Here is a 13,437-nt window from a genome sequence, read left to right as displayed (position 1 = left end):
GATGGATCACGGAGAAGCTTCTCGAGATGGTGATGCTCCAGGGAATATACTCCACTTTCTACAGATTATGGTTTGATGTGCATAATTCCCCTACCCATGCCCTTAACGTACGTCCAACGAGTGTACGATGAGCACATAACTGTGGCAACGGAACCAGTTTTTTCTTAAAACAGTGGGGAACGGATGAATCTAAGACACCTCAGGCCGACGGAGACAGCCATTTTAGGTAGGAAAACCGTGACCCTCGGCATCTCAACCAAATGAGCTAATTGTTGATTAATACACAAGCCGAATACACGATTGTTAAGCAACGGACCAGTTGGCCATTTTGGGATAAAGCGGATTATGGAGGACGTATGTTGTACGTTGCACGGAGTGTATTTCGGACCTATATATGAAGTACTATATGAAGTACTATGCGAAGTATACATCAATCCTTCTTGTTCTGCTATAAAAACATTCACATTCACATTCGCATTCTTGGATTGGAAAATTATGCATTAATTACATCAGTATGTAGTCATTGCCGGAAATATGCGCCAGCATTATAAACTGAAAATTCGCATCATTGAATACGCCTAATCATGGGGATAACCTAAGCCTTGCCAGTGAGTGCGCTGTCGGCCTTCTCAATAAAGTAGTGCTTGCCCTTGATCATCTTGACCATGAAGCCGAAAGGTACAAATCCGAAAATTTGTCCCGTACCACTAGTTTCACCAATAGGCACGACCATCATAATGCTATCGCCCTGGTCGAAGGTCTTGATGGCCGTACCACCTACAATGGCCGCTTTGAGGTTGGCCGCCGCCACATGCGCTTGCTCGATAGCTTTGAAACTGAGGCGCATCGAGAAGTTGGTGATATCACCAGCAGCAAAGATAGGCAGGGTTGACCCGTCAGTCGACTGAACACGCATCTCGTTGTTCACTTTCACCCAACCGTCCTTGTCTAAGAACTGAGCGGGAATAAAACTGTTGTTCGGGGTCGCACCGGTAGTGGGGATATAGAGGTCAGCCGAAAGCTTGTCTCCACCTTCCAGTGAGACAGTCCAGTTGGAACTATCGTCGGCCGGAGTCTCGACCCCAATGACTCGCTTCGAGGTCACGACCTTGACCTTCTTGTGCTCTAGCTGCTTCCGTGCAGCCGAGCTAGCGGATGACTTGAGCATTGGGAGCACGCGATCTGTCGCGGAGACAATCGTGATGGAAACCTTGTTGGTATTGCCGCTTTGTTCCACTGCTTCGGCAAGCTCACCAGCCAGCTCAACACCGATAGGACCCGCACCTCCAATCACGATCTCCTTCGCCCCTGCAATGATTTCCTGTGCCGACTCGATCAGCTGCTCCATATCATCGCGATTCGACTGCTTGAATGGAATGGATGTGCCGGTGAGTGAGCCGGTAGTGGCAGATGTAGTGCTGCCCGACGCGATCACGAGATAATCATATGGTAGGGTCTTGGGCTCGCCCTCGTTCGGGGTTACGGAGACTGACTTGGCGGCGGTGTCGATAGCCGTCGCAACTCCTGGAAGAAAGTCGAACGCGTCGAGCCGGTAACTTGCAAAAGCTGTCGTGATTGGCAGCAAGTACTGTTCGGGGCGGAAGGCCTTGGGTTTGGCGACGATGCGTGGGGCAGCAATATTCCAGAAGAAGCTGGTTGAGGGGTTGATCAGCACAACCTTTGCATCAGGTACATCGCGAAGCACAGAATGAGCAATATGAAGGCCTGCGAACGAGCCTCCAACAATAACTACATCAATAGGGGCCATGATATAGAGTCAGTGAAGTGGAGAAGAGTGATTTTCCTGTTTTGTTTCGGGAGAAGGGAGGGTCTTATATGTGACAGATTAGATCTGCTCTCCGCGCGTATGCAAGGTTAGCAAGTAAGCCTGAGATACGTATATTCTTCGTTGTCATCCCTCTAGCGCTAGATTCAGAGAGAAAAGTATTGGTCAGCGAATTTTGCATTTCTAAATTCTACCTAATGCTGACCACCCCATTGTCGGCTATCGAAGATAATTTGCGCTTTCCAAGGTTTAGGCTGAACCTTAGATTTGATGTGTTTGCCTGATTTGCTGTGTTTGACATGTTTGTTTGTTTGACTATCAAAGCACATGACCCGACATATAACATTAAGGAAGAAGATGAGAAGAGATGCATAGCGCTGTACGATGCACATAGTAACTGAATTGACCGGCAATTCCTATAAATATGACGGCCTAAACAAAATAGCTAGATCTTCAGAGATGTTGATCTGCCAAGTTCCAAGTATTTACTGCTATATGCACTCCTACCCAGGCACAACAACCAACATCAGCTCCAGAAAATGGGCACCAGATTCTATCCAATTTGGTCAAGTTGGGCTTCATTTTCTTCAATGTAAATTCAGTTTACCTTTGAAGAAGAAACGTAACAGGCTATATTAGATAGATTGTTTGCTAGACAGCTAAGCGAGATGTTCGAGGTTTGCAACGTTTGCACAGTGGTCAGCTATATTGACTGGCCGCTTCCCAATTTACAACTTGCTTCTTCTTTCTCTCCATCTCAGTTATTCTGAATTGGATGCGCTCTTCCGTTACAAGACCTGGCACGTTACATATAGCATCGTTTGCTTTTTACCCACAGATATTATTTGTCGAGGCTCCCATTGCCTATATATTCCTAGGCTGCCTATTTTCCAACAGAACAACCATTTCAACTTCCTTCCTCGCAACTCTCACAACATATATGATATAATATATCTATGCTTGATCTATCTCTTGCCCTATGGCATTCAAATTGCTATATAAGTGGCCAGTCTCGCAGGTAATTACTATCCATTTGCACTTTTCGCATATGCTCTTAGCTGACACAAGGAAGAATCCAAGACATCTAGGTATACAGCAATGGCATCAAGCTTCGGGTCATTTACTTCACAACCGCCCAACAAAACTACTTCCATTCAAGAACGGGTCCAATAATTTCCCTCAATGAGCAGAAACAATGGGTGTTCTTGCTATCAAGTGGAAGGAGAGAGGCGTTCTCAACCCGGAGTGCGCTCCAAATGCGACATTCCGAATGTTCAATGAACAAATCCGCTCGATTGAGTCGCTTCTTATCGTTCCGAATGTAAGTTCAATTTGGCTTTTTCCCCCATCAAATATCTCGACGAGCATACATACTAACTTCGCCTTTTTCCAGGATCCTACAACACAGCTTCCAAATTTTGAGAATGCTCTGAAAGCGATTCAGAGAATCCCGCCTTTCGTGAACTTCTTTCAATAGAATTTGGCAGGTTCGATGGTACCAACCTGATCTCGGAGAATCGGCTTTCTGGTCTGTATTTCCACGAAGAAATTGGAACACGATGAGCTGGGATTCTGTACCAACCCGGAACTCGAGCGTGATCTCCCACGGTTCGGTATTGGCCTATTCAAGGTCAAATCGACAAAAGGAATCACGAAAAAGAAAACATGGCGGTCAAACTGCGAAAGCGTGGGCTGTACGTGATTTTTTCTACAATGAAGATCAGTTCTACTTCGTCACGAAGGGATCCAATATACTACTTTGTCGATGACTTCAGACTTTCTATGGACAGTACCCCCCAGTTTCCATTCGCTGGGATTTTCACTCCTGAGTGGCAACCAATATCTGTTACCAGGGCCTGGATGGAGTGTATAAAGAAGAGGAGGGTGATCTTCATGCACGAAACACCAAAACACCAGAACACCAATACCACTATGACCCGCACCAAAATGTGGGGTTTGGGAGAAGGTGTATCCCCATTACTCCGACGAACGGATTGTTAAGTTCATCATCTTCTGGCAACTGGTGGACTTTTTCTCCAAAACAATGCAGGCCGCAGAATTGAATTACGAAGTCCGTGACAAAGAACTACTGGCGATCATCAGTGCGCTACATGAATGGCGACCTAAATTAGAAGGACTCTCTCGCTCTCTCGCAAAGACCGTTTCGAGATGCCCCCACCAGTCTCTTGAATACGACTACAACGCTTCAGATCCAGCGTAAACCTGACACAATTCATCCAAAAGAAAATTCCCAAGACTCGGATGAACAGTATGAAGATACAACTTGAGCTATACATCTACCAACTTTACTTTTTTGAATCGAGTAGTGACTCTGTATATTTACTGCAAGTAGAACTGTAAACCTAGGAACTATTCACAACCCTCAATTAATAGTGGCGGGCATTTTTCTCTAAATCATTGCATGTTATAAACAACATAACTATGGAAAATGTTCTTAGTGCATCAGTCGTTGGGTTGGCAGATTTAGCATGTTTGCCATGTTTGCCGTGTTTGCCGCGTTTGCCACGTTTGTTTATTTTCTCCTATCTCGGATGTTATCTTTCGATAAGGATCATGTGACCCCGTAATTATTTTTGCGCCTCTCCTTGGAACGCCCCAGTGCAATTTGCAACTTCATCATCCTCCCATCCAATTTTTTCCATTAGCATTCTATCATGATGCTTGGAACAGTTCGCCGATTCGGCGTTTCACACGCGTTGCGCGCTACTACACCTCGCTCAATCTCAGCGCGGTTGACTAGCCAGCTGCCGAAATGGCAAGCTCCTTCGTCTCTTGCATCTCTTGATGCAACCAGATCGCTCCATTCCTCTTTCCCGAGGATGTCTGCGGCTACTGCAGAGGCTACTGCAGAGGAAATTGTGGAAGAGATCAAGACCTCCAAGCCTGCGTTAATCACAGAGTTTGCCGATTTGGCGGCGGAGAATTTCATTCACAGCAAGATTATCAAGAACATCGTTCAACCTGACCGGATGAACCTCAAGACTATGACTGAGGTGCAGACTCTTACTATCAACGAGATTGTCAAGGGCGATGATATGTAAGTTTGATTGACAGAATTACCTTGACATTGATTGGTCCGCTAACCTGCAAAACTTTTCAGCCTTGCTCAGGCCAAAACAGGAACCGGCAAGACGCTTGCTTTCCTTCTACCCACCCTTCAGAACATTTTGAATGACCCCAGTGTCGATCTCTCCAAGGTTGGCCGCCGCTCAGCCAGAACTGCTCCTTCAGAAATCCGTGCTCTTATCATCTCCCCTACCCGCGAACTCGCGGAACAGATCGCAGTTGAAGCCAGGAAGGTTGCGTTTGGCACTGGTCTTATTGTTCAGACCGCTGTTGGCGGCACGCAAAAGCGTGCCGGTCTTGCCAAGATCCAACAGGAGGGATGCCACCTGCTCATCGGCACCCCGGGACGTCTCAAGGACATCCTCTCGGACCCTTGGACTGGTGTCTCTGCTCCCAAGCTGAACACTCTGATCCTCGATGAGGCAGATCGCCTTCTGGACCAGGGTTTCGCTCCTGACGTTGAAGAGATCCAGACACTGCTTCCCGACCCCACAAAGGTGGACCGTCAGACACTCATGTTCTCGGCCACCGTTCCCAGAGAAGTTATGCAGATGGTTCGTCAGACCCTGAAGCCAGGCTTCAAGCACGTCAACACCGTTAGTGAAGATGAAGTTCCCACCCACGTGAGGGTGCCCCAGAAGCTTGTATACACCCGCGGTCTCGAGAACAACCTGCCCGCCCTTCTCGAGCTCGCTCAGAACTGGCAAACGCGTCGGGATAACGGCGAGGACCTGCGACCTTTCAAGGCCATTGCCTACTTTAACTCCACTGCTGAGACCAAGGTCTCCGCTGATGCTTTTAACGCCATTGCTCGCTCTTCAGAGTTCCGCCAGTCTTCCATGGGCAACATGAGAATGCTGGAGATCAACTCGCGTCTCACGCAGGCGCTCCGAACCCGCAGCGCTGACAACTTCCGCAGGGCTCGCGAGGGTATCTTGTTCTCGTCGGACGTGACTGCCCGTGGTATGGATTTCCCGGATGTCACCCACGTCGTCCAGATTGGTGTTCCTCGCGACCGTGAGACCTACATTCACCGTCTCGGCCGCACAGCCCGTGCTGGCAAGGAAGGTGAAGGCTGGCTGTTCATGCACCGCGGCGAACAAGACGCTTACCGGAAGCGCCTGGGCCGTCTCCCATTGAAGGTGGACGACGCTTTGGAATCTGCCGATGCAGATCTCTCCCAGACCTTCTCTAACGAGACACCAGTTGGCCAGATCGTCAACAAGATTACCGAGGGTCTGGCCCAGTGTGACGGTGCTACCAAGGTCAAGTCTTACATGGGTCAACTTGGCACCACCACTGCGAACTTCACCAGCAAACAAGATGCCATTCAGGCACTCAACCAGATGTTCACCGTGGGGTACAACATGCAAACCCTCCCTGAGCTCAGCCCTAGATTGATGCAGCAAATGGGTCTCAACCGAAAGGACGGTGTCAGCGCGGGTGACGGCACCCGCCAGCGACGCGAGGGCGGATTCTCCCGCGGTGGTGACCGTGGTGGCCGTGGTGGCTTCTCCCGTGGTGGCGATCGTGGTGGTTTCTCTCGCGGCGGTGACCGCGGTGGTGACCGTGGCGGTTTCTCCCGTGGTGGTGATCGTGGCGACCGTGGTGACCGTGGCGAGCGCAGCAGCTTCTCCCGTGGTGGTGACCGCGGTGGTTTCTCTCGCGGCGGCGACCGCGGCGGTGACCGTGGCGGCTTCTCTCGTGGAGGTGACCGTGGTGACCGCTCGTCGCGTCCTCCTCGCCGCTCGTTCAACGACGACGAGTTCCGGTTCTAAGTTTGAGTTGAATCAGAGATCAACTCTTGCCAGCAACGCTAGCAATTATAATTTTTCTGGGAATCTCATGGATAGCAAGGTTGCTGTCCGGTGAGACCAGATCAGCCAAAAGTGAAAAGATGAAGGATCCATTCTGGCATTGGGCGGCGTTCTCCAATCTCTTTTTTCGGACTGTCTTGTGTACTATACACCCTTGGGTGCTTTGTGTTTCTAATTTAGACTTCTCTCCTCTTTGTCTTATACTCTACTTGGTTGTTCTGCGGGATTATTTTCTGGATACGAAGATCTGACCATCACTTTTGATTTCATGTACAATATCTTCTAGTTCTTTGCCATTATTCTATCCAGGACTCAATTTTCATCTTGACAGAACATCTTTCTACCGAAACAATGATAATAAACAGGAAAAGACTTTGGCCGCCTCTAACCAGATCCATTTTCGAGAATCTAAACCGTTGAATATGGGACAAGAAGGAACCCTTATATCACACATCCCAAGTGTATCGCAATATGCACGAAGAAACAGTCACTCGTGAGAACAAATAAAACCAAACAGAAGGAAATAAGAGATGCATTTAATCACGGGTGATCATGTGGCTTCTGGCAGGACCGGTACCAATCCACTTGACAGGAACACCACCAATCTCACGCTCAATGAACTCAATGTAAGCACGAGCATTAGGAGGCAAATCCTCGTAACGCTGAACACCCATAGTGTTCGACTTCCATCCAGGCAGAGTAACATACTCGACCTGAATCTTCTCGACGACATTAGGATCCGCAGGGAAAGTACCAGTAGTGCGCTTTCCATCGGGCAAGATGTAAGCAACACCAACCTTGATCTCATCAAAGTCATCAAGGATATCAAGCTTAGTCAAGTTCAGCGCGGTGTAGTGGTTGATAGCGTGAGAGTAGCGGCACAGGACAAGATCCAACCAGCCACAGCGACGACGACGGCCGGTAGTCACGCCGAACTCACGTCCAACCTTCTGCAGCTTGTCGCCGTCTTCGTTGAGCTGCTCGCTAGGGAAAGGTCCGGAGCCAACACGCGTCGTGTAGGCCTTCACCACGCCGATTACGGACTTGATGCTGGCGGGGTTCAGGGCGAGCGCTTGCACGGCTCCGCCCAGACCGGTTGATGACGAGGTCACGTACGGGTATGTGCCGTGGTCGAGGTCGAGCATGAGGGCGTTAGCGCCTTCAACCAGTGTGTTAGTCGAGTCCTTGTGCGCCTGCAGGAACTCGAGCTGGTCGACGATGTAGGGCTTGAGGAGTGTGCGGTATTCCTAGAGATTGTCAGCGGTCTGTTGTGACGTGGATGCAGAAAATCAGGATTTTCCATTTCTGCTGTCGCGCCATAGTCATTCGTCGGTGGAACGGAGAAATGGCCGTATTTTCATGCGTACCCTGAATCGTGCAATCTCCTCCTCAACATCGTATGCCAGGTCTCCGAACCGTGTGCGGTATGACATGTCCAAAGTGCGCAGTTTGCGCTCGAAGGTGGCCTCGTCTAGGATCTCGCCGACGCGGACACCGCGGCGTGCGGCCTTGTCGCTGTAGCAGGGCCCGATGCCCTTGCCGGTGGTGCCGACCTTGCGGCCACCGAGACCCTTCTCCTCGAGACCGTCAACGACCGAGTGCAGGTCGAAGCAGACGTGTGCGCGGTCAGAGACGAAGATGCGCTGGGCAGCGCCCTTCAGGCCCTTGGCCTCGATAGCGGCCAGTTCCTTGAAGAAGCTGGGGACGTGGAAGACGGTGCCGGCGCCGATCAGGTTGATACATTTTGGCGAGACGAGACCGGAGGGAAGGATGTGGAAGTCGTAGGTGACGTCCTCGTGGACAATGGTGTGGCCGGCATCTGTATCCAATTGAAAAAAGCCGGTTGGTCAGTCACTGTTGGTTTTGGGGACGGCCCGTTTGAAAACTTCAACACTCCGGGGTAGAGAATTGCAAAGCGAGTTGAACGTACTGTGTCCGCCGGCTGCACGGCAACAAAGTGTCGCCGTCTGCGACAGCATGTCTGTGATCTTCCCCTTTCCTGTTCGTTCATTAGCATGTCGAATGTTTCTGTCTGGTCTTGGTCCCGTTACCTTCATCTCCCCATTGACTTCCTAGAACGATTGAAACCATGATTGCACGCTTGAAAAAGTCACAAAGTCCGACTTATGCACGATCAATTGCTTTGGATGGTGGGGTAGGTTCGAAGGCGAAAGAGAATGTCTGGAGCCGATAGCGGGGCCAGGGTCGAGTTTGCCGGTGTGAGTTTTCAGGGCAAATTCGGCCAGGAACAATTCGATGCGAGGGATTTATACGTCGGCTATACGAAATTGACCTCTTTTTCACAAATTTGATCTTCTTTTCAGTGAGTCAGACCAATTTTCCGTGAACTCCCGCTGTCACAGATCCGGCGGGATGGCGGGGCCTGGTGCCTGGTGCCTTGATGCCTTGGTGCCGTGATGCCTCAACTTAGAGCCTCAGGCAGGGAGGGTTAGGGCAAGGGTCCCAACATATCCCAGGCTTTTCGCATTGCAATAGATGCAACGTTGTATGTACTAGATAATACTCGACTTGAAATTATTGAAGCTCTGAAATCAAGCTAATTTCAGATACTGGCCTAACTGCTTGTGGTATAGCTGACCAGTAATCCCCAACTTTGCTAAATAGGTCGACTTAGTTACCTTCAGAACATTGAGAGAGGACGAAAGCCTTGGGATAATGATGGATTGGTTAAGCTTGAACGACATACAAACAACCCTCCTGGTACCTGGTACAAATCCCGCTTCAACAAATCCATGAGAGAAACACCGATAATAATAGAACCTGATGAAAGAGTCAGGCATATCTATGCAGATGTGATAAAATCCCGGGTATTCACAATAACACCAAGTCATTATGCATCGCAAAAGAGAGAGAGTTCAAAAAGGCATGTTAAAGACATCAATAGAAGGGAAAAAAGAAAGAAGAACGGAGACGCCAAACTGCAGGAAACAGGTCAGATCAAATCGGAGAAGAGCCTCCCAATATTTAAGCTGAAGATGCAACTTAGATGCAGCTTCAGCAATGGCTTTCCATTTACCAGGAACACCCAGTAATAAAACTCAAACCACCTTGCCGCCATCCCGGATCCACTCCCTCAATCGTCCAAGATCAAGGATACATTCCCGATGCAGCTCACAGGCAACTTCCCAATGCTTGCGCACCTGGATATCCTCCTCAATGCCACGGAGATAAGCACTAAAGCCGCCCTTACTGGTACCAGGGATGAGGAATTCGTCAACGTGATAATCATCAAGATCTTTACGGGTCTTTGTCGTGCCCTCGTTGCTGTCGTCGTCTGTGCCGTTTATTTTGAGACGGGTAGAGTCTCCGAAGGCACTGATCCAGCCCGGCGAGAGACCGGTTTCGTTCGCGTCTTGGCGCGCATTGAAATGCGTGAGCATGCGGCCGTTGAATGCGTTCCATTCGTGCATGTACGCCCCCATTGCTGAGACATACCAGTTCCATTTATCCCGCGGGAGTACGAGTTGCTTGGAGGTCGGGGCCAGGAGGACTGGTTTCGGGGCCCAGGGTCGCTTGGGTGGGTTTGGGAGTTGGAGTGTGCGAGGGCGGATGTCATCTCTTGTGGTCCTTTGCTGCTTGGCTTGGGATTCGAAGGGGAGAGTAGTGTGGATGTCTTCTAGGTTCTCGATGCCTCCACCGGTCGTATTGGTGAATGGTACGGTATTGCGGAGATTATCGAGGTTAAATAGAGGGGTGCGGGCTTCTGTGCCCGAGGGAAGCTTGGACTTCTTGACTGGTGGCGCATCTGGTGCAGCCTGAGAAGCCACATCAGGATAACTACCACTGCTTGGTTTTCCAACTGGGGCCCTCGGCGGAATATTCTGAGTAGGAAGGTCCTCGTCGATATCCATCTCCTCAACGTCCGGTGCTGCTGTCTCGGCTGGCCCAGAAGTCTGGCCATTCAGGGTTTCTTTAGCTTCATCTGCTTCAGTAGCAACACTTGCCTGCTGCGGAGCGGTCCGCAATTTGATGCCCGTTCTAGGTTGTTTGTTTGGACTACGAGACGGCGCAGCGTTTGCCGTTTGTTTGGCTTTCTCGACCTCTGGTACATTCCACGAGAGATTCCGAAGCTGTTCAGCCCATGAATCTGCAGAAAACTTTGCCTGTGCAAAGGGCGTTGGTGGTTGCTCTTGCTGTGATGACTGTGAAGTTTGATATAGAGGAGTAGGGCCGAAAGGATTTGGAATCGGCGATCCAGTTGCTGATGTCTGAGCCGTTCCGTTCCGGAGGGTCGTACGGCCCCGATTCTGCGAGGCAGGCGATCTGGGCAATGAATCCTTGTTTGGCGAGGCAGAGCCCAAGAAATCGAACTGACCCAAATGATCCCGCCAATCATCAGCAGAGAACTTCTTGTGCAGGTCACTTGTGCTGCTGCGTCCATACGCGGCGGGCTGGGGCCTCTTGGGATTGTTTGCCGGGTCAGTGCTAATTCCGGTGTCCGTCAGATAACGCGAAATAACTTGATAATAGGTGTATCTAACGTACTTGACAGAAGAGGAAGAACCAGACGGAGTAGATTGCTGGTCCGGCCGATACGAGCTTTTTGGGAAAGCAGCGCTATCCGAGGTGTGTCCTTTGGGTCCGTTGTTGTCAGCAAGGGTACGTTGATTAAAGAGGGGATTCCGAGGCATCGAATGGAGTTCGTAGCTACCATCTGGTAGCTGGACGGCTCGAAGCCCATTTGCGCTAAGGAAGGAGTTGAAGTCCATACCATTTCTGGGACTTGCTGTTCCTGGGTTGTAGAAGTCGGTAAACTTCTGATGCGGCCCGAGTCGACTCTTTGGCACAGCCTTGGGTTTGGGCCTAGGCTGTTCCCCTTCACTCGAGCTGGTAGAGTCATAGTTATTGGCATTCCGCCTGGGCGAGGGGCTAGCACTACGGTATCTCCCAGATCGGCCAGAGGGAGGGCTGGCTTTACCTGTATGGGTGTTTTGATGGGAAGAACCTGAAGGGGTACGCGTGGTCGCGGAACGTCCTAATCCATTGCTTGAAAAGAAAGTCCTCTCACCCTTGCCTGCCTGAGCATAGCTTCTACTGGGTCGTTCGAACTCCGGGGTGTATGAATGGCGTGATTTGGGTTGAGGCGGCTCAGGTGATGCTGGTTTCTTCGCAGTTGGGGGCACAGCAGACTTGAAGTATTGGCTGCTCATCCGTTCAGCCCTGTTGCTGCTATAGGCGGAGGTGTTGCGGGCCATCGGCTCGTCCCCTCCAGCGGCCCCTGGTGCAAAGCCCTGCTTCTTCTTGAACGACTGTGCGTTGGAATGAGAGTTGTGAGCCTCGAAGGCAGACTTGGGCCGGGTAGACTGCGCGGAAGTTCCAAAGGGATGACGCTGTGCCCCAGGACCTGGGACACCACCAGTGGCACGCCCGGTGGAAGGATCGAAGCCCTGCCATCCAGCTGCCTGACCTCCTCTCATATTATTAAAGCCATGGAAGGCATCAGCCCTTGTTTGCGCATTGTCCTGTTGTTTGAATTGTTGCGGGCCGGCGCGCGCATGAGATGCGTATCGTCGAGCGCCAGCCGACGGGGTAGTCGGGGCCGGCTTTGTGTACGAGTTTGCAGACGCCGGGGCTGGCGTAGGGCGAGGAGGATAGGTGGGGGTTTGTGTTTTGCGCTGGGTATTAGCCTTGGGCGGTCCGTAGCACTTGCCATATCCTGCGCGTAAACGATCGGTGTCATATTTCAGTCGTTGCGAGGGGTCACTGAGGATCTCATTGGCGGCCTGGATGGCCTGGAATTTGGCGTTGAACTCGACTTCTCGTCCTGGGTTCCTGTCTGGGTGGTACTTGAGTGCTTTCCCTCTCAATTAGCAATAGCCCCAATTATCACTTCAAGACATAGCTTCGCGAAACCCACCTAATTTCCTGAATTGCCTCTTGATGTCTTCAGCCTCCGCGCTGGGCTGGAGCCCAAGGTCCGCATAGTAATCCTTGTGCACGTCTGATTTCGCCATATTGTTCGTGTATTTCCGGCGAACTTATGCAGTTATAACAGGCTCGAATTGCATAGTCGGTGTTCAAGTAAATAATCGGCGGTCCCACGCATGTCCAATCATAGAAGGTCAGCCCAAGAATAAGGTAAACCGTAAAAAGCACGTTGTACGCAAGCAGGGCCTTTTGAACAGGACCAAGCAGAACAAAAACGAATGCAATGTCTTGTAACCTCAGCAAAATCAAAGCCTCAGTCGTCAAATGTTGCCAAATGCTGCAAGATTCAGTTCAGTGGGGGAAAAAAAGAAAGGGCAGAGCCTCCTTATATGCTCCGCGGTCTCGGTTTGCCGCAGGGTCCACTTCAAAAACGCTAGTCAGAGCTCGGCTTGGGAGAAACAGTTCAGAGTTTGCTCTTCGGGTTTGTGGCGATTGGAGGTCTTTTTCAGCGAGACCGGGGGAGTGAAGCGGGGGTAGGTGATTTGAATAGAAAATCGAAGATCGGAGTGGGCACCTGATGTCGAGGTCAGGCAGTCGGGTCCAAGCGCAAATCGAAGTGAAGCAGCCAACAGGGCTACAGAGTTCTTTTGTGCGGTGAGTGCCACGATGACTGAGTGGAGAGCATTGCAGGAATTGTGTTGTTGGGAGAAAAAAAAGAAAGGCGGGAGTGTTTGTTTTGACGCCGTTGCTGCCCGAGGCAAGCAACATAGCAATGCAAGGCAACTAGAACATACTATATAATTCTCGATGCTATTGTTAACCCTGGAATTAATTATTTCCTGTCCTTGCAGATGTTCG

General features: G+C 50.5%; 5 protein-coding genes across 5 annotated transcripts; 2 read left to right on the top strand and 3 right to left on the bottom strand.

The window, feature by feature from the left end:
- Window positions 1-595: 595 nt before the first annotated feature.
- Window positions 596-1,768, bottom strand: N7518_005967 (NAD(P)/FAD-dependent oxidoreductase; the record flags this gene model as incomplete). The annotated part of the gene is made up of 1 exon (XM_057186894.1): window positions 596-1,768. The coding sequence occupies one exon, from the start codon at window positions 1,766-1,768 to the stop codon at window positions 596-598; it is 1,173 nt and encodes a 390-aa protein (XP_057038597.1).
- Window positions 1,769-2,981: 1,213 nt separating this feature from the next.
- Window positions 2,982-3,263, top strand: N7518_005966 (uncharacterized protein; the record flags this gene model as incomplete). Its single annotated transcript, XM_057186893.1, has 2 exons — window positions 2,982-3,107; window positions 3,180-3,263. The coding sequence occupies 2 exons, from the start codon at window positions 2,982-2,984 to the stop codon at window positions 3,261-3,263; spliced, it is 210 nt and encodes a 69-aa protein (XP_057038596.1).
- A 1,198-nt stretch (window positions 3,264-4,461) lies between these two features.
- Window positions 4,462-6,651, top strand: helA (putative DEAD box RNA helicase HelA; the record flags this gene model as incomplete). Its single annotated transcript, XM_057186892.1, has 2 exons — window positions 4,462-4,844; window positions 4,908-6,651. The coding sequence occupies 2 exons, from the start codon at window positions 4,462-4,464 to the stop codon at window positions 6,649-6,651; spliced, it is 2,127 nt and encodes a 708-aa protein (XP_057038595.1).
- Window positions 6,652-7,226: 575 nt separating this feature from the next.
- adB (adenylosuccinate synthase ADE12) lies at window positions 7,227-8,807 on the bottom strand (the record flags this gene model as incomplete). The annotated part of the gene is made up of 4 exons (XM_057186891.1): window positions 8,742-8,807; window positions 8,621-8,689; window positions 8,058-8,509; window positions 7,227-7,937 (listed from the first exon to the last, which is right to left on the bottom strand). The coding sequence occupies exons 1-4, from the start codon at window positions 8,779-8,781 to the stop codon at window positions 7,227-7,229; spliced, it is 1,272 nt and encodes a 423-aa protein (XP_057038594.1). The 5' UTR covers window positions 8,782-8,807.
- Window positions 8,808-9,749: 942 nt separating this feature from the next.
- On the bottom strand, window positions 9,750-12,665 carry N7518_005963 (uncharacterized protein; the record flags this gene model as incomplete). Its single annotated transcript, XM_057186890.1, has 2 exons — window positions 9,750-12,505; window positions 12,569-12,665. The coding sequence occupies 2 exons, from the start codon at window positions 12,663-12,665 to the stop codon at window positions 9,750-9,752; spliced, it is 2,853 nt and encodes a 950-aa protein (XP_057038593.1).
- Window positions 12,666-13,437: the final 772 nt, after the last annotated feature.

The sequence above is a fragment of the Penicillium psychrosexuale genome (genome assembly GCF_028828465.1).
Source record: "Penicillium psychrosexuale strain IBT 29551 chromosome Unknown utg000004l, whole genome shotgun sequence".
Classification (NCBI taxonomy): domain Eukaryota; kingdom Fungi; phylum Ascomycota; class Eurotiomycetes; order Eurotiales; family Aspergillaceae; genus Penicillium; species Penicillium psychrosexuale.
The sequence above is the reverse complement of the archived record's forward strand: the minus strand, read 5'-3'. Positions and strand labels throughout refer to the sequence as shown.